The sequence below is a fragment of the Anas platyrhynchos genome, chromosome 20 (genome assembly GCF_047663525.1).
Source record: "Anas platyrhynchos isolate ZD024472 breed Pekin duck chromosome 20, IASCAAS_PekinDuck_T2T, whole genome shotgun sequence".
In the NCBI taxonomy this organism is placed as follows: Eukaryota; Metazoa; Chordata; class Aves; order Anseriformes; family Anatidae; genus Anas; species Anas platyrhynchos.
In genome coordinates, this window is record NC_092606.1 from 10,824,286 (window position 1) to 10,847,903 (window position 23,618).

A 23,618-nucleotide genomic window follows, 5' to 3' on the forward strand; every position below is an offset into this window, starting at 1 on the left:
GGTGCCCCCGTGGAGCTGGGCACGGGCGTCCCCTGGTGCCTGGGGGTCACCGAGGGGCCCGGGGGGGTGTGGCGGGGCAGGCGGGGGGTGTCCCCCGGTGTCACAGTCACCTCGGGGAAGGGCTGGCCCCCCCGTGTCCCGAGGCTGTCGCCCTGCCTCAGGGCATGGACATGCCCCTGGGGACCTGGGATGTCCCCGCACATGTCCCCGGTGTCACCACGCAGGGTGTCAGGGGGCCGCAGAAGCAGGAGGGAGGCAGAATCCTTTAAAAACTTGTCCTTTATTAGTCTGTTGGCAGCGATTCCCCCTGCGTAGGGCGTCCCACCCAGTTATATCAAAGTGAGTAACATGAAGGGAGCCGGGGGGGTCGCAGGGCGGCGGGGACAAGCCCCCCCCACGTTGTCCCCTGCCGCCGGGACCCCCTCCCTCCCTCCCTCCTTCCCCCCCCGGTGCCCCTCGTGCCCCCCACTCGGCCTGCCCCCCCCCCGGGTCAGCTCTCGCCACCCACCCCGGGGGGCAGCACCGGGGCAGGGGGTGTCAGGGGGGTCCCAGGCCCCCCCGCAGGGAGCGATAGCACCAAGGGGGACAGCTGCTCCCCGCAGTTTATTCCGCGCTCCCTGGGGGGGTCAGGGGGGAGAATTCCCGGGGTGGGGGCAGGCCCCGGCGCTGCTGCCGCACCGTGGGGTCCCTCCCGGGAGCGTGGGGCCGGGGGGCCAGGGGGGTCTCAGCTGGGCTGGGGATTTACATTCTGGACCATGCAGTAGCACCAAAGTTCATGAGGTTATCGGTGGGGCGGGCGGTTACTTCCGCTTCCTCCCGCAGTATTTCCCTTGTGCGCAGCCGACTCCACCTGGGTTGGGGGGGGGGACACCGGGTCAGCCCCCCCGGGCCCCGGCAGGGGGCTTGGAAGCCGGGCAGGGGTGGCGGGGGACCCGGCGGCGCTCACCTCTAAAGCCCAGGGCCCCGAGGGCTCCTCCGAAGGTCTTGGGGGGCTTCCCTGCGGGGACAAGACGGAGAGGGTGAGCGGGGTGGGGGGCTCCACGGGTGCCCCCTGGGGAGGTGACCCCCCTGCCCACTGTCCCCAACCAGCCTGGCTGGGGCGCACTCACCGCCAAATCCCAGCTGGCCGCCGACCCCACCTGAAAGCACAGCAAAGCCTCAGTGATGCTCGGCCCTGTGCCCCCCAGCCCAGCCCAGCCCCACTCCCCGTGGCCGTGTCCTCGTGCCCTGCGGCTGCGTGTGTCCCCACGGGCAGGGCACGCAGGGGAAGGTACCTGGAAATATCGGTGACACGCCAAAGCCGGGAACTCCAGGCCCTGGGGAAAAAGTGACAGCCGGTGACAGCGCTGCCACCCCAGCCCTGCGTGGCCGCAGTGTCCCCAAGCCTGCAGCAAGCTGGGCGTGAGCTGCCCCAAGAGCCCCCGAGCCCAGCAGCACCCCTGGGTGCCCACCCCGCTACAGAGCACCCCGCGAGCCTGTGGCGTGCCCGGCGGGGTGGGGACAGCAAGCGGGGCAGTGCGGTCGGTGACAGGGTCCCACCCTGGCCCCCGGCCCCGGCACTCACCTGGCAGCCCCCCAACACCAAAACCTGCGGGAGGGGAGAGCCCTGGTGAGGGTGGCGGCCATGGGGACAGGGACGTCACCCCGCTGGCCAGGGCTGTCCCCGCTCCTTACCTGGCTTGGGAGGTTTTCCAGCAGCTCCTGGAAACAAGAGCCCTGCAGCAGCAAAGGTGGGTGTCAGTGCAGCCCCCCACCAGCCCAGAGGGTCCCCGGGTGTCTCCACGTATTGGGGACACTGCTGTCCCATCTCCTGTCCCCACAGCCTGGGACACGCTGGGGCTGGGGCCCTTGGTACCTGCTCGGTGGGGGCCGTCCCCTCCCATTGTACCCCTGGGCAGGCAGCAGGCACAGACGGGGCACGGTGACAGCGGGGTGGGGACACGCCGTGGGACCGCAGAGGTGCCCCGGCTCCCTCGGGGTGGGACAGCACCCAGCTGGGCACTGCTCCCCCAAATCCCAGCCCAAGGGGTCACAGCAAGGAGGGGACAGAGGTGGCTCTGAATCTCCTGCATCCCCCCGATGCCCCTTCCTTCTCAGCACCCTGCACAGACCCCTCTGTGGGACCCTCAGTGCCGAGCCCACCAGCACCACTCACCAGCACCAAGGCCACCAGCTCCGAGGCCACCGGCTCCGAGGCCACCAACTCCGAGGCCACCTGTGGTGAGGAGCCTGGGTGAGCACTCCCAGGGGACCGTGGGGACGCAGCGCGGGGCTGTGGGGTCTGTGCCCAGGGATTTGGCCTGGGGTGGGAGGTGGGGACCAGGGACACCGGGCACGGCAGCACTGGCCTTGCCATCGTTCCTGGCTCACATGGTGGGGGGATTTGCAGGGAGCAGCGCAGCTCCAGCACCAGCCCAGGGTCCAACCTGCTGCTCACCCAGCCCCACACAAGCCCAGACCTTCCTGATGCAGCCCCATGCCCTGGGGGAGCACCCCCTGCCCGTACAGCACCTACCTGGGATGCCACCAACCCCTGGGACTCCAGCTCCGGGAACTCCTGTCGGAGAGAGGCAGTGAGACCACATCCCCACAGCCTGCACAGGGAGCTCGGGGGAGGCAGTGAACACCCAGGGGTGGCCCTGGCACCCGTCCCACCTCCCCCAGCACAGAAAGACCTGGAGGCCTTCTGCTTGGTGCCTTGCTGCAGGCAGTGCAGAGCAGGAGGAAAATGTCCCCGGGGTGACTGGGGTGGGAAGAAGCCACCATACCGGGTGGCACTCTGCACCCAGGGGTGACAGCGTGCCATCCCCCCCCATGCCCAGGGCTCCGCAGGGCATGTGGGGACATGAAGAGGGGCCAGCACCCCGATATCAACACGGGGTGCCCAAGGGGGAGCAGGCTGGGGACGGGTGGCAGCAATACGTACCGAACTTGGGAGGCTTAGCACCTGGCTGCACCCCTACTTGGGGGATGCCTGCAAAGCAAACAAGGGCACCGCGTTTAGGACAGGCACCCCCGTGCCCCCCATCCCACCCACCCCCCACATCTGGGTGCAGTGCTGCCCTCACCTGCCCCGGGGAGAACGCCGGCACCGGGTACCCCCACGCTCGGCACCAACCCAGGGACGCCGCCAACGCCGGGTGTCACTCCTGGCACACCGGGACCACCGGGCACCGCGCCTGGCACCCCTCCGACACCGGCACCTGCAGGAGAGGGGGTGAGGACACAGCCCAGGGCTGCATGGGACAGGGCAATGCTGTGCCGGCATACGCTAACCCTGCGTGGAGATGGACTCACCGTACTTGGCTGCCTTGGCTGCTGCTTTTGCTGCTGCTGCCGGACCTCCGACTCCTGGGACAGTGAGACAAGGGTCAGCATCCCTGGGGGGAGCCTCCCCAGCAGTGCTGGGCAAAGCCCATCTCTGCCACCTTGGCATCCACCAAAAGATGGCCCCGAGCTGACGGAGACCACCGAGGGTGTCCGAGGTGTCCGTCCTGCCCCAGCCCTGTCCCAGTGCCAGCCCAGCTGCCACCACCGCCTGCCTCACCTGGGACACCTCCAACGCCGGGGGCCAGGCCACCCACACCAGGAACCAAGCCACCTACACCAGGAGCCAGGCCACCCACACCAGGAGCCAGGCCACCTATGCCAGGAGCCAGGCCACCCACGCCAGGAGCCAGGCCACCTGCCCCTGCAAGAAGAAGGAGAAGGACTGGGGCTCCAGCTCAGGAAGAGGGACCGGGGCTGCGAGAGGGCTGGGATGGCCGGAGGTGCAGGTGGGAGGGCGGTGGGAGAGGTGGTGGGAAGGATGGTGGATGGACGGAGGAGGGGGTAGTGGATGGGTGGGTGGGTGGTGAGGTGAATGGAGGGAATGAGATGTGCATGGGTGGGTGGATGGAGGTGAGGTGTGGATGGATGGATGGATGGATGGATGGATGGATGGATGGATGGATGGATGGATGGATGGATGGATGGATGGATGGATGGATGGATGGATGAGGAGATGAGGGGACGGGGGTGCGGATGTGTGAGTAGAATGTAGGATGGATGGATGAATGTATGAGAAGGCACATGGATGATGGACCTAGGAGCCTCCATGCACACCAGCTCTCTGGAGAGCATCCCCTGACGCAGCCAGGACCTCATCCCACGCGCAGAGTTCTCACCCCTCACCCCGACCCATGGGGACCCCATGCAGTGCCTCAGCCCCAGCTGGGGAAGCAGCCTGATGCGGGGAGGTGGCAGCAGGCAGGACGTGCGGGGTAACCCCGGGGTGAGCCCGTCTTACCATACTTGGCTGCTTTGGCGGCCGCTTTGGCAGCAGCGGCGGCAGCAGGGCCGGCTCCTGGGGGAGAGGGGAAGAGTGAGGGGCAGTGACGGCCTGCAGTGGCCACGCCAGTGCTACTGGCCAGCACCACTGCGGGCATCCCTGAGCATCCCTTAGAGAGCATCTCACCGGGTACCAGACCAGGCACACCGACTCCGGGAACACCGACTCCAGGAACACCAACGCCGGGAACACCAACTCCAGGAACGCCAACACCGGGAACGCCGACTCCAGGAACACCGACTCCAGGTACTCCAACTCCGGGAACACCAGCTCCAGGCACGCCAGCTCCTGTTACACCAACTCTCATTACACCAACCCTCAGCACACCAGCCCCGGGCAGGTGCCCTGCTCCTGCAGAGAGGACCAGGGATGCATCCGAGCCCCACGCCCCAGCCATTTGTAACACCTCTCCCTCCTTCCATCCCAGCACAAAGGACGAAGGTCTCTCACCAAATGCGGCCGCTTTCGCTGCAGCCTTCGCTGCGGCAGCAGCTGCTGGGCCACCCACTGCGGGGACAGAAGGAAGGGTGTCAGGGGGAGCAGAGAGGCCAGCACCACGCTGTCCCCTACTGTCCCCAGCCCCTTTGCTCACCTCCGACACCAGGCACCACGCCAGGGACACCAGCCACGCCAGGGACACCAGGCACGCCGGGGACACCAGCAACGCCGGGCACACCGGGCACGCCGCCGATGCCAGGAACACCAACACCAGGAACGCCAACGCCGGCTCCTGCAGGCAGTGAGAAGAGAGAATTTGGAGTGGCTGAGCCGTGGGACAAGGAGGGAGGTCTGCCCTTGCCATCATGCCATGGGGAAGCACCCCGTGCCTCATCCCTGCAGGCGGCTGGGACACGCGCCTGGTGCTGGGTCACACAAGAGGCTGGGAAGTCACCAGCACAGGGAACGATGCTATGGGGGGCTCCAGATGATCCTCGGCATGAGGAGATGGAGCCTTTCAGCCCAAAAGGGCAGAGAAGTGGCTGGTGGCCCCCAGTAGCCACCTGGAAGTGCTGGGATTTAGGGAGAAGTTCAGCAATGAAAAGCTCACTGGTGTGTGAGAGCAGGGGCCAAGAAGATTGCCAATTTTCTCCCTAAATCCCATCCACTTATTGCTTTTTTTTTTTTTTTTTCTTCCTGCATGATGCAGAAAACAAATGAAAGAAATGGCCAGCAATGGTCTAGCCCTCCCCTGTGCCTGCTCTCCGAGCCCAGCCTCCCAGCTTCACTGCTGCGCAAGGTGCTGGGGTGCCAGCCCCTGCTGGGACCCGCAGTCCTGCTAGACCAAATCAGGTGTGCTTGCCGGGTCCCACTGTTTTTTTGGAACGAAACCAAAAATTTCAGACAAGAACCAAACAAAGTCAGTTTGTTCTCATCCATTCACCCCCATGAAACACCAGTAGCATCACGGCCTGCAGAAACCTGGGGAGGGACAGAGGCAGGGGACAAAGGCGAGCCCAGGCAGAGCAGCTGGGAGCCAGGCTGGGCACATCCAGCGCCTGGATGCTTCCCCATAAAGATCCACCAGGAGTGATCTCCAGGGCAAAGCCACCTGCCTGGTGGCACCCCAAGTCCCACAGGGGCATCCCCAGGATAATGGAGTGGATGGGCGTCTCCTTGCCCCCTACAGTACTTACCATACTTAGCTGCCTTTGCTGCTGCTGCTGCTGCTGGCGTTCCAGCTCCTGAGGACAGGAGAGAGAGGGACCCTGAGCCACCTGCCCCCGTGCCACCTGCCGTGGGGTCAACACTCACAGGAACAGTCACCTGCCACCCCGGGGATACCTCCGACACCAGGCACCAAGCCGGGGACACCACCGACACCAGGCACACCACCGACACCGGGCACGAGGCCTGGCACACCGCCGACACCAGGCAGCACCCCTGCACCTGGAGGGAAGCAGAGCAGTCAGAGCACCCCAAAATGCCCCATGCTGCCGGCCCCAGAGCATGTGGCTATGGACCCCTCAAGCAAAGCCAGAAGCTGGAGCATCAGCGGGCTCAGCACCTCCCAGAATGTCTGCTAAGGGACCAGTGCCCACATGCGCATCCTCCAGGGCTGGGGCGCCCAAGCTGGGGCTCCCACTTGCCCAGCAGGCACGGGCATGGGGTGGGCTTCCAGGAACAGCAAATCCCCCTGGCAGCAGATGTTCTCTGGCTGCTGTGCTGCTCTCCACCGAGCCCGGGGATGCTTCCACTCCTGGGTGTGCGATGGCCCCGCCGCTCGCACGCACCCGGGCAGGGGATTCCCAGCTCCCAGCCTGGGAGCCCACGTGGCCGCTCGGGAGCTGGTGGCAGCTGGCGGGACCCCGAGGTCCCCCAAGGACGGGCTCGTAAATCCCAGCTGCTCCCGGGGCTGACGCATTTCCTCTGGATGCTCCAATGAGCGCGTGCTTGCTCCTGCGAAACCGGCTCCCTCTGCCAACAAGGGGAGCAGCGAGCATGCGATCTGCAGAGCCCAGCTTGTCCCTCTGCTCATGAGCCCTGCCTCGCTGCAGACGCCCTCCCAGCGGGACTGCAGGAACTGTCACAGCCTGGACCTGCCACGTCCCCACGTCCCCCAGCGCAGGCAGCGGAGGCTTTGCAATGCCAAGCTGCTGCAAGAAGGGGGAAAGCCCCCCTGCAGCCTTAGGGGGGTGTTGCAGCCCACAACGGCTCAGCAGAAGGGATCAACTCGCCCCAAGCATGGGCACGCAGATGCCGGAGCCATGCGGGAGCCTGGGCTGGGCGAGCATCGCAGAGGGCAGCACCCTGTGAAGCCACGCCAGCACTGCTCAGCCCTGCTGAGAGCAGGGACTCACCGTAGGCTCCTGCCTTTGCTGCTGCCTTCGCTGCTGCCGCTGCAGCCGCCGGCCCTCCGACTGCCGGGGTAGCAGAACAGAGTCAGGGTGTGGGACGGGGCAGGGGGGACATCGGCATCCGCACCCCGGGGCTGAGCCCAGCCTCACCTCCAGCTCCTGGGACAACGCCAACGCCAGGCACCAGGCCACCAACCCCTGGGATGCCGCCGACCCCTGGGATGCCACCAGCCCCGGGCAGGACACCGGCTCCTGGGGGGGGAAAAGAGGATGTCAGCGTGGGAAGGGGACACCACCGGCCTCCCCCAGCCTGGGAGGGGGACAGCAGCCACCCGGGCGGGGACACAGGCGCTGTTTGTGCCCACGGAGCACAGCAGGGTGCTAGGTGTACCGGGTACTCACCGTACTTAGCTGCTGCTTTCGCTGCTGCTGCCTGTGCTCCAACTCCTGGGGAAGGACATGAGGAGATGCTGAGGGCCTGTGGCCACCCCAGCACAGCCTCCCCCGTCCTGGGGACTGGTGCCTCCCACCAGCAGCTGCCCCCTCTCCTTAGCAAGGTGACACAGCCCACCCCAGGCTGTTCCTAGCCCCTCTCTGGCCACCCTGGGGCCACCAGACAACGCTGCGTATCCCATCCAGTGACCGCTGAAGCTAAGGGGGTGCTTGCTCCCCCTGCCATACTCTGCAGGTCCCTGCCACCCCACAGGACTGCTGGGGAAGGGACCGTACCTGTCCCAGTGGGGTACCCAGCCTTTCCAGCACCAAGTCCTGCTCCTATCCCACCAGGTCCGAGACCTGCAAACACAAAGAGAAAACACAGCAAGGTCAGGATCTGGCCCTCAAGAGGGAGGGCGAGGCAGACAGCAGCTCCAGCCCCACATCTAGGGACATGCTGGGGACACCCGAGCCAGCCCCAGGCTGGAGATGCCACCTCAAGCCTCCCTGAGCAGAGCTGGCTGCAGCACACGATATATCCTAGCCAGCATGAGCCGAGAGCTGCTGGCTGCTGGCCCCATGGCACGGGATGCACAGCGTGGGCGTGCCCGTGGGCACCACCCCCATCCCCGTCCTTCTGCCCTGCCCGCGTCCCCACCCAACGTGGGTCGCTTTGCCCCGGGTCAGGGTGCCCCTCACACAGCCCAGACTCTGTGAGCAGCTACGACCGTGGAGCAAGGGCTATGAGCACTCACCATAGGGCAGCTTACCAGTGCTGTAGGGCAATCCATAGCCACCTGGAGAGGAGAGAAGGCGGCTGGTTAGCACCTGGCTGCTGGTGGCTGTGCCCCCTCTGCCCCGCAGTGTAGCCCCTCTTTGCCAGCTGGCTGTGCAACGCGAGCCCTCAGCACCGGGGCTCCTTCCAAGTCAGGAAAATCTTTTTTTGGGGTGCGCCCCCACCTCGTGACGGGACCTCCCGGAGGTGCCCCTCTCCGCAGCAGCTCCAGAAGTGAGCCCCATGCTGAGGCCTGCAGCACGCAGAGCTGGTTTCCAACATGAGCGTGTGTTTGCCAGAGCCTCCCGTGACCCTGTTTCGGCAGGGGGCCCCCCAGGAGCCCCGCGGCGAGAGCCGTACCCAGCTGGCTGCGCCAAGGCCGGCTCCAAACGCGAGACTTTAATTGGAATCAGGCTTGGGAGCCTCCACTGAAACGTGACCTCATTAGGAGGTCGGCAAGAAGGGACGGCGGGGGATTACGAGAAGGAACATCGCGGCCGGGGAGGTGGCTCCTTGTGAAAGAGCGGCGTCCCATGCGTGGGACAGCGCAGGGATCCCAGCCTCTCTGCATGGTGGTGGCCACAGCCTGAGGAGCAGGGACAAGCTGCTGTGTCCCTTCTGGTGGCAGCTGGGGCCGCACACGGCAGGGGTGCCCCGCAGACACCCAGCTCCCCAGCCACGGGCAGGGCCGGCGCCTGTGGCCAGGATGCTCGTGAGAAGGCGTCCCTCCAGGCATCCCCTCCCACAGCCACATGTGCGCACCACATTTCCCCCCACCCCCCCCGGCAGCCCTTTCCACCGGGTGCCACACAAGGCTGGACAGGCTCCGCATCCGGCAGCTGTGTCCAGGGTCCCCAGGGGCACCCAGTGCCACCAGCGCCTCGTTTGCCCCAGAGCCGCCTGGCACTGACTGGGTGACACCCGTGGAGGTGGCACCAAAGGTCCCAGCCCTTGGAGCTCCAGGGGTTTTGCTGGTCCAACCCCAGCTCCACAGAGCCACTGCCACCCACCTGGATGGTGCTCACCCCCTTGGCACCAGCACGAGGACAGCCACCAGCATCACCAATGCCAATGGACGCAGCGGCTGGCATGGGAACCGATTTTCCCAGCCCTGAGACCACCTTGGTGTGGCTGGGCACTGGGACACCATTCCCTTCTCAACGACACCAGCTGGGACCCTGATTTCAGCCACAGCATCAGCCTGCACCCCCAGAAAGTGGGGTGGCCCTGGGGACCCCTCCTGAGTCAGAGCAGCCCAGAGCGGGAGCTGCCCAGGGCATTTTCAGCAATCCCTCCAGAAAGGAGACTTTCCTCTGAACTTGTCATTTTCAGTGCTCGCCCCTCATCCCCTCTTGCCCTGTGCTCGCCAGCTCCGGCAGACAGTGCAGGGGACACGGGGGACACAGGGACGTGTCACACATCTTTCAGCAGCTCCCAAGCCCACCTGCAGCATCGCCCTGCTCAAACCAAGAGCTGTGACAGCCGGCCCAGTGTGTCCCCAAGCTGCTGGGGAGTAACAAGGTGGGATCCTGGGGGGGACAGGGATGCACCCAGCACCTGAAACCGGGCTGGGGGACAGCACCGCTATCCTACTGCACCCTGCAAGGGGTGGCACCACCGCTGCCACTGCCGGCCTTGCAGCTGCAGGGACAGGGGTCCCCAGGGAGGGAGAGGGGTGACGCAGCCACTCGCTGCTGGTGGGGCTCCCTCCTCCGATTTAGGCACGGCAGCTCCCCAGAAAGTGGGTCAGCCCCGTCTGGGCTGCAGGCCACTGGCAGGGCCGCCGGGATGTGGCCAGGTGCCCGCACCAGGCACCCCATGAAAGGCAGTCTGGGGCCGGGCGGCCAGACGGCATCCGATCTCCGCGGGGCTGGGTCGCCCTAACGAGCGTAACGAGCCTCTGCGGGAGGAAGCGGGCGCTGGCCAAGTATTTCTGCTGCCGCTCGCGGCCGTGGGCCCTGGCGGGGGAAGCCGGCAGAGCTGCTGGGTCTGGCGCCCGTGGTGGGGAGGGATGCGTGCCCCAGGGTGGGCTCCACCCCAGGATAAAGCCCGTGGACCTACTCTCACTCTGGCACCCCAGGGATGTGGATCCCTGGCCAGATCTGGCTCCCCTCTTCCTGCCCTGGATGTCACTGGGGTGGGCCCTCCAGCTGCTGGCATCCCCGGACAGGCTGTGTCACCTCGTCCCTGCTGCCTGGCACTGCCATCCTGCTGCTGTCCCTGCCGGGCACGGCTGGCTGGGGACAGGCAGGTCTGGCACCCAGCGTGGGGACAGGTGACAGATGCCACTGGAGCAGCACAGGCTGGGAAAGGGGTGCTGAGCGCCCCTGGGCTGGGGCTGAGCATCGTCTCTGCGGGCAGTGAGGAGGGAGACCTGCCTTGTGCTCCGTCCCCACTGCCAGCCTGCTGGTGGTGGCCTTGGTTAGCGGTCCCCAAGGGGGGACGTTCAGCCTGGGTGAGCGTCTGGTGATGCCCAGCACATCCCCTGGCCCCCAGGAGCCACAGAAAGCAGAGGATTCCTGGAAAGATGTGCCTGGTGCCAGGAGGGGGCTGTGGAGCCAGCCTGGGATGGCCTTGCCCAGCGCACATCCCCAGAGCACGCCTGCTTGTCCCTGGCACGCCTGGCAGCCAGAGGAAGGCACAGCATCACCCTGGGGCCGGGAGCAGGAGCAGCGGCAGCCCTGGGCAGGATCTGCCCTGGGGGCTGTGGGCAGCAGCTGGAATCGCCCGCCCAGCAGTGCCCGGCTCCGTCCTGCTGTCCCCTACCAGCGCCAGCACTGCCGGGTCCGGGGGACCCAGGGCCACCGGGGCTCAGCCCGGGGCAGTGAGGACGTGGGGTCCCCCTGGCACTGCTCGGGGCCCTCACCCGCACCCCTGCTGGCTGTGGCCGCTTACCTGGGAGCTTGGGAGCTTTGATGGGATACCCCAGAGGGACTCCGGGCTGCTGGCCTCCAAAGCCTCCCAGTCCTGCAAAGCCAACAGCAGACGCTCACCTGGAGCCCTTGCCCAGGCTGCCACCAGACCTTGCGAGAGGGGGGTGCCCGCGGCACCCCGGGTCCCCGGCCACGGCTTGGGAAGCCCCTGAGGCACCTTTTGGTGTGAGGAGGCCACAGCAGTGATGGAGAAGCTTGGAAAGGAAGAGAAGGACAGGCGGGAAAGAGGGAACACTCACCAGGGATTCCTGCGAAGGCTCCTGCTCCTGGGGAGAAACACAAATGTCCCCGTGAGTCATGGGGCTGGTCCCCAGGGCTCCACAACAGCCCGTGACATCCTGCCTGGGCAGCGGGGGGTGGCCCGCGGACAGCCCTGGACCCTGCCGTGCGCGGAGGAGCAGGGACGTACCTGGACCTTTCGCCTTGACACCGGTGCCGGTGGGAACGCCAGGCAGCACCCCTACGCCAGGGAAACGGACACCTGGGATGGAGCAGAGGGGACGGGTGAGCGTGGTGGGGCCTCTCGGTGTTACTGGTACCCCAGACCCACGATCTCTGGCTGGGTGCAAGGGAAAAACCCTCCAGACCTTGCTCCTGGCACGACCCAACCGCCCCCACCACCCAAATCCTTGCCAGCCTGCCCAGCTCAGCACCCTGCACCCAGCACCAGCACAGCCAGAGGGGACGCGCTCCCCGCAGCCAGACCCAGCCGTGGGGCACCCGAGCCCCCCCCAGGCTGGAGGTGGGATCCTGCCCCCCCAGCCCTCACCCTCCAGAGGCAACCAGGGAAAAAAATGGAAAAACTGAGCTGCTTCGGTTTTGCTTGTTTGTATTTTTCTCTCCAGCCCCCCCCCCTTTTACAAATGTCTTTCATTATAACTCACGCATTTTCAGACATGGAAAGACATTCCTGACCAGCAACAACACACTTCCCATTCTGACAATGTCGAAACATCTTGTTTTCACAAGTTTTCCTCCCCAGATTGCTTTGCAGTGAGGAATTCCTGCCCCCGCCACCCGTCTCCTCCCCCCACAGCCCTTGGCCAGGCGAGCTGCCCCCGCGTGGCCCACGCCAGCTCCGCTCTGTGTCCCGTGCTGGTGCCCCTTGCTGCCACAGGCCCCTGCCTCTGGCACCATAAAGATGCCACTTTAGGAAAAGTGAGAGCTGGGCAGGCTGATAGTGGTGTCCCAGTGGGACTGAGCACACCGGGATGGGGACATGGGGCCAGGGCACAGCTGGCCATGAGACCACTGATGCCAGCTAGGAGGGTCGGGCACTGGGGTGTTGCCTTGGGATGGGGACCCCCTTGGAGATTGGGGTGCTGCTGGTAGGTGGGGATCCCCTCAGAGGCTGGGGTGTTGCGATGGGATGGGGACACCCTCAAAGGTTTGGGCAATGTTATTAGATGCGGACCCCCTTGGAAGCTGGGGTGCTGCTGTGGGATAGGAAAACCCCAAGAGGTTGGGATGCCGCGTTTGGGTGGGCTTTGCCTTGCAGGCTGGGGTGCCACCGTGGGATGGGAACCCCCTCAAGGGATGGGTGCTGCTGTTGCATGGGGCTTCCCTTGAAAGCTGGAGTGTTGCCACAGGATGGGGACCCCATCGGATGTTGGGATGATGCAAAGGGATGGGGTCACCCTTGCAGGCTGGGTTACTGCCATTGATGGGGACCCACTCAGATGATGTTCCCATGGGTGTTCCCATGGGAAAAGGACCCCCTCGGAGGTCAGGGTGCTGCTGCAGGGTGGGGACCCCAGCTCACCTGCACCAGGGAGAACGCCACCGCCTGGGAAGGCTCCAGGGATGCCAGCACCTGCAGGATGAGAAAGGCAGCGGTGAGCCCCCCGCCAGAGCCGTTCCCCAACCACCACCAGCCCCTCCTGGGCCGTGCACCCACCTGGTACTTTGGGGGGCTTCCCTGCCGCGCCGACCCCAGGTTGTACCCCTCCTGGGGGCACTACAGCACCTGCCGGTGGCAGAGAGCCCTGAGAACCCACTCAGCACTGCCACGGGCTAGGGGAGCAGGGACGGGGCGTTTCCTACCTGCGGAGACCCCGAGGCCTCCAGGAACACCAACTCCACCCACGCCACCAAGACCAGCACCTGGGGACATTGGGAAAAAGGACAAAAACAGGGTGAGATGCCACCTTTGAGCTGCGGGTGATTGGAGAGGTGCCAAAGGAAGAGATGGCCCCAGGGGACACCCCAAGGAGCACTGGAGATGTGTCCCCCAGGTTTGGACAAGGGACCCAGTCCCAGGACAGGGGGCTTCATGCTCCTGGTGGCTCCAGCTTGACCAAAGCCCCTTTCTCAGCACAAGAACAGGCGCCAGGTGGGGCTGGCAGAGAGAGCAACATCTCCTGCTTGCAGCCCCCCCATCCTCAGGAAAGGCTGGGCATAGAGGGGGCCCCCAGAGCCCTGAGGATGCCCAAGCCCAGTGTTGCCCCCCAGCATCAGAGCAGGCACCCTGAGCACTCACCAGCTTTCGCAGCAGCCTTAAGAGCAGCCGCGGATGCAGCACCTGGGAAGACGCCCCCGGGGAAGCCACCTCCTGGGAGCAGACCTGCAGCACCTGCGAGGGGAAAAGGGGCAAGGTGAGCCCGGGGAGCAGGAAGGTGCCTGCACCCCCAGGCTGCGGTGGCGGTGAGGGGTGGCGAGCTGGCATGAGGCAGTGCAAGGCAGGGTTAGGTGACATCTGCGTGGGGACAGCTCTGCGGTGCCAGCCTGGCTTGTGCCCTGCACTTCTTCTCCCTACATTCCCTCCAAAACCTGCTCCCCTCTGCACCCCTGCAACCCAGGCACCCCTTGGTGTCTTGGACTGCTGTGTGTGCCATGCAGGGGCACTGCCACCTTGCTGCCAACCCCGTGGGGACACAGCGCCCTCTCCCCTGATGCTTCATGGGGTTGCCCAGCCTGGCCACATGGGTGGAAGTGGTGGAGGAGCCGCCTCATTGCCCTACAGCTGGTGGGGATGGGCCACCCGCAGTCCATCGGGAGGTTCTCTGGGGACACTGCACTGGGGACAGTTCTTGTCCATGCTCACCTGGCTGGAGGCCAAGAGGGCCAAGTCCCCCGAGGCCACCGACCCCTGGAAAGAGAAGCGGGCTGAGGGAGGCTGGGGGGTGCAGAAGCACCCGCACGGGGACAGGGAAGGGGCTGGGGTGCTGCCGTCCTTGCCCATCCCAGTCCCACGCAGCTCCAGCATCCAGCTGTGAGCTTCCCCTGCCAGCCACCCCAATGCTTGCTCCCTGTGCAAAGCAGGGAGGGCAGGACCCGGCCATCGTGCCGCATGGGGATGTGCACAGGACGGTTGCCCAGCAGGAAAAGCTGAGTGGGGGGCCCCCATTTGCACCATCCTGGCAGGACAGATTGCTCCTGGTCTCGCCTCACTCGCTGGTGCTCCCAGCCCACCACAGACCAGGGAAGGGCATGGGGGACGGGGACAGGACCCGGCCACGGTGGCATGGGGCACGTGTCCCCATCCGATCACTGCCGCTGTCCCTTCCCACTCCGCTCCGCCTCGCCCGCCCCCCACCCCGCCAGGCCATGAGGGGACGGAGCCGAAATGTTTCAGGCTGAGGAATGAGTCCCTCCGGCTGGGCCAGCGCTGCCTTCCAACATCTGGGGCTAATCAGTGCTCGCTCCCTCCAGGCGCAAATTCCACTGCCTTTGGCTCACGGCGCGGACACCGCTCCGGCTGGGGCTTCGCGGCTGCACCGCGTTTGGTTTTAATTACGCCGAAATAAAGGGCCTTGTTTTTCTTTCCACGAGCTGAAATCTGAGTAAACGGAGGTTGCAGGCCCCCGCCTGGGGCTGGCGCTCCTGCGGCGCGGAGCTGGGCCGAGGAGGCCGGCGCACCCTGCCCCAGGCACAGCGGTCCCCATCTGAGAGCATCTCCCCCTGGGCCACGGGGCTCTGGACATCTCCACCAGCACCAAACCAAGCAGCCTGTGCTGCCCTAGCACCTCCCAGCTGTGCCTGGCAGTCCGTGACCTGCCCCAGGATTGGAGTCCTCCAAAAGGCCCAGTGCTGTGCGTTCTTCTGCCTGCATCCCCTCCCTGTCCTAGTGGTGGCCCTGCCTGTCCCCTCCTCTCTGGGCCAGACAAACCCCAGCAAAAGCTGCCCAGCCACGAGTGCAGGCAGGCAGGGGACACCTGAAGACCAGGGCTTGGGGACGGTTGTGGAGGAGGTGGCAGCACGCTGAAGCTGGGGACAAGGATGAAGGCGCACGGAGCCCTTGGGGCTGTTGAGAGCTTGGTGAGCACAGCAGGGCAGTGCGGAAAGCGCGGGCAGCTGCTGGGGAACATCCTGTCCCCACGGCCTCTTCCTACACCCTGGCTGCTGGCACAGTCGGCGAGAGATGAAGGAAAGGTTTCTTACCTGGTTTGAGAGGTTTTCCTCCAGCCCCGAGCCCTGGGGGAGAGTGAGGGAGGGTGGTCAGATGTGCCCCTCCCTGCGGTGTGTCCCCTCTGCAGGCATCCCGGGATGGGGACACCGGGTGGGACGGGCTGAGCCTCTGCCCTGCCACCCCCTCCCCGCCCCAGAGAAGGGTCCCCGGCACTTACCTGCTCCCAAACCTCCAACCCCAGCACCTGCAAGCAATGACACAGGCTTAGCACCCACCCCTGCAAGCTCCCACCCAGCCCTGCCCACGCTGGGGGTCTGGGGACACAAGCAGATGGGGGGTCCTCTGTGGTGTCCCCAGGACTTGAGCCAGAGCACTGGGGACAGGCTGTCACCCTGGGCCTTTGCCTCTTGTGGCCAGGGCTGTGGAGATGCCAGCCCTGGGCTGATACAGCCCTGTCCCTATGCTGTGGTGCTTCAGCTGCCCAGGGCAGGGTGTCCCAGCACCCTGGTCCTGCTCTGCTGGGCTCAGAGGTGCCCTGGGTGCCCACCCAAGGGCCTGCCCATCGCTGTGATGCCCCCACACTGCCCAGGTCCCCTTACCTGGGAAAAAGCCTCCTCCTGGGACTCCCCCTCCCGGGATAGCACCAGGAACCCCTGCAAGAGAAGAGACCCTTGCTAAAACCCCTGCAGGGATTTGTGTGTCCAGCTGGGCTGGGGGGGCACCCCCTGGGATAGGTGCAGCTCTGTCCAGATGAGGCAGGATGCACAGCCCCAGGGCAAGAGCCGAGGGCAGCTCCCTGCCTTTCCTTGCACACCTCAATTTCTCCAGCAATACGGTGGTGATGGGGTCTGGATCTGCCCCAGGGTCTGACGGGGTGGCAGCACGATTTGGCCCTACACCATGGGGGGAGAGTGGGGGGGATCCAGCTCTGCTGCCCAGACCCCATCCCATCACCCAGCCAGTGCCATCTCCAGAACCACCTCCTGGCAGCTCTGTGTCCCTCTGTCCGCCCTTGTGCAGTGAGAAGCTCCCAGGCCCCTCTGCTTTCCAGGGCAGGCAGCGGTGGTGCTCAAACACCACAGTGATGCTTTTTGGGGTGCTCGGCTTAGCCCCTGCTCTGTCTCCTGCAGGACACCGTGCAGCAGATCAATGGTCCCTGCTCCATCGTGTCAATGGAAGGGGTGGAGACAGGGTTTGGGGAACAAGGACGCAGTGCAGGGGATACTCTGCTTCTGGCAGGGCTTTCTGGCACTGGGGGGCTTGCAAAGGGATTTGTGGTGGGGCTGTCAGGGCTGCGGGGGACTCTTAATGGAGCTGGCAGGAGGATTTGGGGGTTTCTGAAGGTTACAGTGGCCGGAGGGCACCTGGCACCCCCAGGCAGGCAGTGGCACAGCCCTGGGACAGGTGGCAGCTGGGTGGCAGAGCTGGCACCCAGCAGGGGGGACACCCAGTGCTGCACATGGAGCACCCTGCATGGCAGGGACAAGGGCGTCCCCTGCACCCTGCTCATGGGTGCCCTCCACCACACGGAGCACCAGAGACCGAGCCCCCTCCCTGCCTCACGGGGACAGGTGCTCATCTGGGGGGGCACACAGGCACAGGTGAAGCATCGGCACACGCACACACCCATCAGGACACACGCACAAGCGAAGGACGAATGTCAGGACACACACGAGGAGGACATGTGCCACTGTCCCCACGCACATCAGGGGACACGTCGGGCTCAGAGCCCCCCCCGGCAGCACCCCCATGGGCACACACACACACGTGGCGTGTTGCCCAGCTGATGTGCCCCAGCGGTGCCAAGCAGCGGGATTTGGCCTCGCACATCCCCAAACCATGGGCTCGGGGCACGAGCCCGTTCCCGTCGCAGCTGGCCTCCCCGGAGCGCAGCGGCCGCGTTCGGTCATCGCTCTCCCCGCTGACCGGCCGGCTTGCCCCGCCGCCCCAGCCCAGCCCAGCCGGGTGGCAGCCGGCCAGGGCTTACGGAGCAGCTCCCTTTCCCGGCACATTCCCCCGCCTGCCCCCCCCCCCCCCCCCCCACCAGCTTGGAAAAACAAAGCCCAGCTCCTTTGCCTGTTCCCAAACATCATCCGCACATCGCCCAGCCTCCCTGGCCCGCCCCGCCGGGAGGGGATGGCCACAGCCAGCTGCGTGGACACTCCACACAGCGTCCCCAGGAGCAGTCCCCGTGGCCAGGCTGCACCCCGCTGCTGGCAGGGGGGATGCTGGGTGCCCTGGGAAGCCCCCGGACCCCTGCCCCATTGCTGCCTGGCGGAGCCCCCCGGAGAAGCCGGGAGGAGGCTGTGCAGCTCACAGTCCTCACAGGGTGTGCGGGGACATAAAGGCCCATGGGACACCTGCCCTGGGACTCCCCAGGGGGCTTGCAGAGGCCGTGCTCAGCCCTGCGTGCCTCTCCCATCTCAGCTCCACACAGTCCCAGTGCCTCATGGCCATGCGTGTTCTGGAGGGTTAAAGAGGAGGTGCTGGTGTCCGGGGGTTCACCAGCCCCCTCCAGGTCAGGTCAGGAGGTGGATGGGGACCACCTGCCTTGACACGAGCCAGGATGGCTGTGTGGATCTGGGGGAGATGAGGCTGTTGCTCAGGAGCTCTGCAGGATGCTGCTCCCAGCCAGTTCTGACACCAAACTTGGTCAGCTCCACGCTCTGGCTGGACCCACACACCCGGAGATGCTGCACCAGGGCTACGGGGATGGCTCCAGGGCTGTGTCACCACAACTGCACTTGTCCCATACCCTGCAGGGAGGAGGGAAGTGCTGCCCATCACCTGGCTCGGGGTCAGATCCTGGCATGGGGGCCCTCTGCCCTCTCCTTGGCACATCAGGGATGGGGAAACTGAGTCACAGCCCTGCTGGGGCTGAAGGTCCCTGCCCTGTGTTTGCTCCTGCTCAGAGGCTGCTGGCAGGCTGGGAAGGGAGGGTTTCTCCCTCATCCCCTTTTTTCCCCACAGGGCTAGGGCTTGACTGGACCCTGCACCCCAGGGCTCTATTTCCAAAGCTTTCCAAGAATTTGCATCTGAATGTACAGCCCTGGCTGCAGCAGGTGATAACCCATGGAGGTGCTTCAGAACCTGGAGTGGGGCGTTGTTTATAGAAAATAGGCTTTTTCTTCCATATTCCCGTACTGTTTGGTCACTACTACAGCTGCACTATTTCAGCCTGACCACTACTTCTATTATTCCATTTCCACTACCTGCAGTGTTACTTGCAGATTCCAGTCCAAGTGAGAAATGCAGATGGTTTCTGTATTCTACAGCTTATTTCCTCCCACATCCAAGAGCGGGCTGAGGACCCACAGCAGGACGGACATGCACAGCCTGGGCTCCACTGCAGCTCAGCCCCCTGCCCCGTGTCCTCAGCCCCGCGCCTCCATAGACCCCCCCGACCTCTTCCCGCGGGAGGCTCAGCGCTCAGCTGAGGCAGACGTTTCCCTCTTGCTGTGTGCTTTTTTGGGAGAATGGGTTTTGGAAACACGCAGTCTCCAGGCAACTTTGAAGTCGTGCCGTGTCCCGAGCCCACTGGTAGCAGCTCGGGAGGCCAGGCGGGAGCGAGAGCTAACGGGAGAGCGGGAGGCAGCCTCCAGAGCCTGGCTCCCATCCAGCCCCCAAGCCTCAGCTTTCAGAGCTTTCATCTCCGGGTGCCTGCGGACAGCCTGCACCCTGCGGCTCCTGCAAAGGGAGCAGCCCCGCCAGGCTGCTGCGGCGGCGGGGAGGGGAGATGCCATCGCAGCTGGGACGGTCCCCAGCACACACGGTGACACAGAGATCTGACAAACCCTCCTGGTGGCCTTGTCTGGGCCATGCCTGGTGGAGATGAAGGTGCCATGAGCTGACTTTTGTACCCGTTGCCAGCACCTCTTTGCCCAGCCCAGCTGCTCCTGTGCCCCTGAGCCTGCAGGGCTGGGACCCCCATGTCCCTCTGTCATCCCTGGGGTGTCACTCCCCGGGAAGCACTGAAGGATGGGTGCCCCCCTCCAAACGCCACACTTGGCACCTCTTACAGCAGCCTCCCCGTGCAGCCGCCTGAATCCGGCCCATGGGCCACGAACAACCCTGCAGCCCAGAGGGGTGCAAAGCAGCAGGGGCTGAGCCCAATCCACTGCTGGGAGCCTCCCAAATGCCACCAGCTCACCCCCTTGACTGAGCTCCCTCTGGGTGGGTGCACCCCCACCACCCTTGTGGGTGCCACTGGCCATGCCCCTGTCCCAGCTCGGCCCCCAAGGCTGGTTGAGCAGAGCTGAGCCTGTCCGGTCCAAAGCAGCACTCCAGGCTGCAGGGACATCGGTCACTCCTCCACGGGGAAATGTTCTCCAGTGTCCCCGGCAGCTCTGGGACCACCTCCAACACCCACTCCTCAGCGAGCTGCTTCCCAAAGCAGCAACCACCCCTGCAGCCAGAGTCTGGAGTGGGGCCCAGCAGCCCCAGACACTGTGGGATCTGACCCTGGGGCCAAAGTCACTGAGACTGCCCCAAATGGCAATTTCGTGAGAGCTGGTGAGCAAAGCCACCGTGGTTAAGCAAAGCCAGCAAAGAGCATCACTGCCAGGCACGGAGAGTGGCCAGGACTGAGCTGCATCCCATCAGGGATGGCTCCTGGGTCCCAAGCTACTCAGGATCAGGCACTGACAGCAGCTCAGCTCCATGGGTGCTGGCTCGGCACTGCTGGGGGTGACCCTGTGCACATGGCAGGGGACAGGCCAGCCGGGGGCCAGGGTCCTGGGAGCAGAGCAGGGCGCTGGTGGACGGAACTGCTGGCTGCCAACAGCAGCCCCGAGGGTTCTGCCTTGGGTGGCTCAGCACTGGCACTGCCCTCCCCTGCCCATGGGATCCTGCCTTGTCCCCACTCCGCTGGCCCCATGCAATGGTTCTGGCACTGTCCCCATCACTGCTGCTGCCTCTCCCCCTTTAGCCATTGCATTTTCCCCGTGCAGGCAGACAGGCACTGTCCCCCTTCAACCCAGCCCCAGCAGAGGTGACTGTCCCACCCCGAAGCACGCCGTCCCCACCTCGCAGCCCTTTGCCCAGTTTTGCCCTTGTGGGCAGCTCCACGTCTGTGCTGGGAGCAGCTCTCCCCTCTGCGTGCTCACGGCCCCGCCACGAAACACGAGCTGTCCCGTGGGCAGGCACCTGCTGCGTGAGCTGCTCCGGCTCCCTCCCGCAGTGCAGCGGGACACAGGGGGGCTCCCCGGCACACGGTGGCTTTTGTCCCCTGCCCTGGCACATGCACGTGCATGTGTGTGTGCCAGAGGTGCCACGCAGCCGCTGCGGCCAGTGCTGCCCAGCCGGGGTCTGGGTGGCACTGGGGACACACACAGCCACCCCGACACCGGTGACACAAGCACAAGAGGACGGCGCAGGGGCCAGACCAGGCACCGCAGTCCTGGGCCATGGTGCTCTGCAGCGGTGCCCAACTGGGGGCTTTGCCACGGCCACCACGCAGCAGCTTGCACACATGGGCTGCGGGATGCACACACACACACACACCCCCAGCCCACACCGGGATATACACCGGGAGGGCGATGGGGGTCAGCCCCCCGGCCCCTGGCACTTGCAGTGCTCACCCTGCCTGCACATCCCCAGTGCCTGGGCAGGATGCGGTGCCTTGGAGCCCCCCCGGAAAGTGCTTGGCAGTGCTGCCCCGGAGAGCTGAGCGTCCCCCCGGGTGCCATCCCACCCTGCCTGGGCAATGCATGCGGGGAGCAAGGAGCCCTCCAGGGAGGTGGCACCCAGGCGGGCTGCCCTGCCGCCCCCGGTTGTCCCCAAGGCAGGGCAGGGGCTGCTCGTCCCTCCTCAGCCGGGGCAGGATGGGGAGGTCCGGGCAGAGCCTCCCTGTGCTAAGGGGAAGGAGCCTTTTCTTTCCTTACCTCCTTGCTGGGAAGCCGGGAGGATGGAGAAGAGGAGGAGGACTCCGGGAAGGAGGGGTGCAGCTGCCTGCTTTGCCATCTCTTGAAGCAATGCCCCCGTGCTCTCGCAGTCAGTGTGTTTTATCCCAGAGCTGCTTAATTGTTGCTTCCAAGGATGTGAGGGGAAGGGGGGGTGTGGGGGTTGGAAGGAGGGAGGGGAAAAGGAACGAGAGAAGGGGGGAGAGAGGCACAGGACACTACGTCATGACGAAAGGGCAAACACACAAGCCTCTCCAGGCTATTGGGCTGTATTTTTTTTTCCTTTTTCTTTCCTTTTTTTTTTTTTTTTTTTTTTTTTTTTTTTTGTAATTTCTCTCCCTCGCCGCTCTCTCCAATTCTGGTGCGGCTCTGCCAAAATTGCAGGGGAGCTGCCAAGGCAGCCTCCGGCGGGAGGGGAGCGGAGGGGCGCGGAGGGGAGCGGAGGGGCCGGGCCGGGGTGGCACGGGGGTGGCACACCCCGGGTGGCACCGGGCCAGCGGCGGGGTGCAGGGGTGCAGGGGTGGGGGCTGCCCCGGCACGGCGGGGGCCCGGAGCGTCCCCCGGAGCGTGCTCGGGTGCCAGGTGAGGACCCGCCTGCAGCGGGGGGACGGAGGGACGGCAGGCGGGGGGACTGAGCGGCGTTAGAAACGAGCTGACGGGGGGCGGCCGAGAAGTGCCGCAGTTGTGGCGTTGGGGTTTCTCCCAGCTCGGTCCCCGCTTGTTTGTCCCCAGCGCCCCGATACCTGCAGCGGCCGGGGATGGGTTGGGACGGGGATGGGGATGGGGACAGGGGTGGCGACAGGGACCGGGACCGGGACCGGGACGGGGACAGGGACGGGGACAGGGACCGGCCCCGCTTCCCCTGCTCTTCCCCGAGGGGTCCCGGCCCCGACAGGGCCCGCGCTGGGGCTCGGGGAGGCGGCGGGGACCCGCGGGTTCGGGCCGCAGCCGCCGTGCGCTCGGCTCGGCCCCGCCGCCGCGGCCACCGCCCGCCGTGTCCCCGCCGCTCGGCCCTTGGTGGCCGTTAGGTGGCAGCCGTGGGGTGTCGGCCAGGAGGACAGGACGGGGAATTCGCGGAAAAACGAGCCGTCTGCGCCCGGGGCTGTCCGGCCGGGGGGGCACAGCGCGGCCCGGCCCCCTCCCCGGACGGGGTGTCCTGGGGACACGGCGCTCACCCCGAGGCCCGGCCGCCGACAGACACCGCGGCCCCCAGGCCCCGGAGCGGGGGTTCTTGGCCAGCGTGCAGCCGAGCATGGCTGCTCCGGGGCAAAACCGCGTGTCCCCCCCGCTTCCAGGCCGATCCCCCCACCCCGGGTGCAGCCCCGGCTGTGCTGGACCCGGCTCTGACCCCAGGGCGCAAACCCAGACGCAGCACGGGGCACCTCGAGGTGCTCACGACGAGCTCGGGGACAGGGAGCAGGTGCAGGGAAATGCCCCATCTGCACCCCCCCTCCCTCGTGGGCCTGTGCCCCTCAGCTCCATGCACTCCCTCCACGGCTTTAGAAACTTTTTTAGAAACTTTTGGGAGCACAAATAATCTGCAAATCCACCCATCTCCCTGCGAGAGGTGCGAGGTCCCCAGCCTGGATGCCCACTTGAAGACGTGAGCTGCATCCTTGCTCCCCTTCCTGGCCCGGCCACTTGCATTATCTCAGCTCCAACTTTATTTTAGAGAAAGTGCTGATGGCTGCAGCCCCCAGAAATCCAGGGGGTGAAAACTGAATAACACACCCAGTGCTGGAACACACTGAGGTGCAGGGGGCCATGCAGGAGCTGCTGGGACTCTGCACAGGCACCCATCTTGTGCTCACCTACAGCCCCACAAAAGGCTCTGGGCTGCAGTTTCGGGGATGGGAGGGGAGATGTGAAGGAGCACCCCACAATGCAGCGTGCACAGCCGGGCTGGCTGAGCTGAATGCTCACTGCTGATTGATGTAGTGCTCGAAGAAGGAGACGCACGGTTGTTAAACACAAGCTCTCTGTGCTCCAGCAAGGGCAGCAGCCCAGGAACAGACAGAACAGTGCAGAGCAGCTTTGCAGCAGCATGACCCATGGGCACGCAGACCCTGGTGGCACTGGCCAGGCTCCAGAGAACGCATCCC

The 23,618-nt window shown here is 65.5% G+C and overlaps 1 protein-coding gene across 18 annotated transcripts; it reads right to left on the reverse strand.

Annotated features, from left to right (window-relative positions):
* Window positions 1-261: 261 nt before the first annotated feature.
* Window positions 262-21,692, reverse strand: ELN (elastin). Of its 18 annotated transcripts, none has more exons than XM_072026010.1 (35): window positions 21,499-21,691; window positions 16,216-16,269; window positions 15,834-15,860; window positions 15,649-15,681; window positions 14,312-14,356; window positions 13,748-13,840; window positions 13,312-13,371; window positions 13,166-13,225; window positions 13,031-13,081; window positions 11,678-11,749; window positions 11,508-11,534; window positions 11,231-11,302; window positions 8,316-8,357; window positions 7,855-7,920; window positions 7,528-7,572; window positions 7,276-7,377; window positions 7,129-7,188; window positions 6,095-6,217; window positions 5,965-6,012; window positions 4,923-5,060; window positions 4,781-4,837; window positions 4,457-4,618; window positions 4,289-4,345; window positions 3,548-3,691; window positions 3,298-3,351; window positions 3,069-3,203; window positions 2,927-2,974; window positions 2,516-2,557; window positions 2,156-2,215; window positions 1,675-1,716; window positions 1,565-1,588; window positions 1,275-1,316; window positions 1,110-1,139; window positions 947-997; window positions 262-850 (listed from the first exon to the last, which is right to left on the reverse strand). In XM_072026010.1, the coding sequence occupies exons 1-35, from the start codon at window positions 21,575-21,577 to the stop codon at window positions 801-803; spliced, it is 2,295 nt and encodes a 764-aa protein (XP_071882111.1). In that variant the 5' UTR covers window positions 21,578-21,691; the 3' UTR covers window positions 262-800. The 18 variants fall into 18 exon arrangements, with proteins under 18 accessions (XP_071882111.1, XP_038021681.2, XP_071882112.1 ...); XM_038165753.2 differs by having other exon boundaries at window positions 6,113-6,217; window positions 13,166-13,234; XM_072026011.1 differs by having other exon boundaries at window positions 8,331-8,357; window positions 13,166-13,234; window positions 21,499-21,690.
* Between the last annotated feature and the right edge of the window lie 1,926 nt (window positions 21,693-23,618).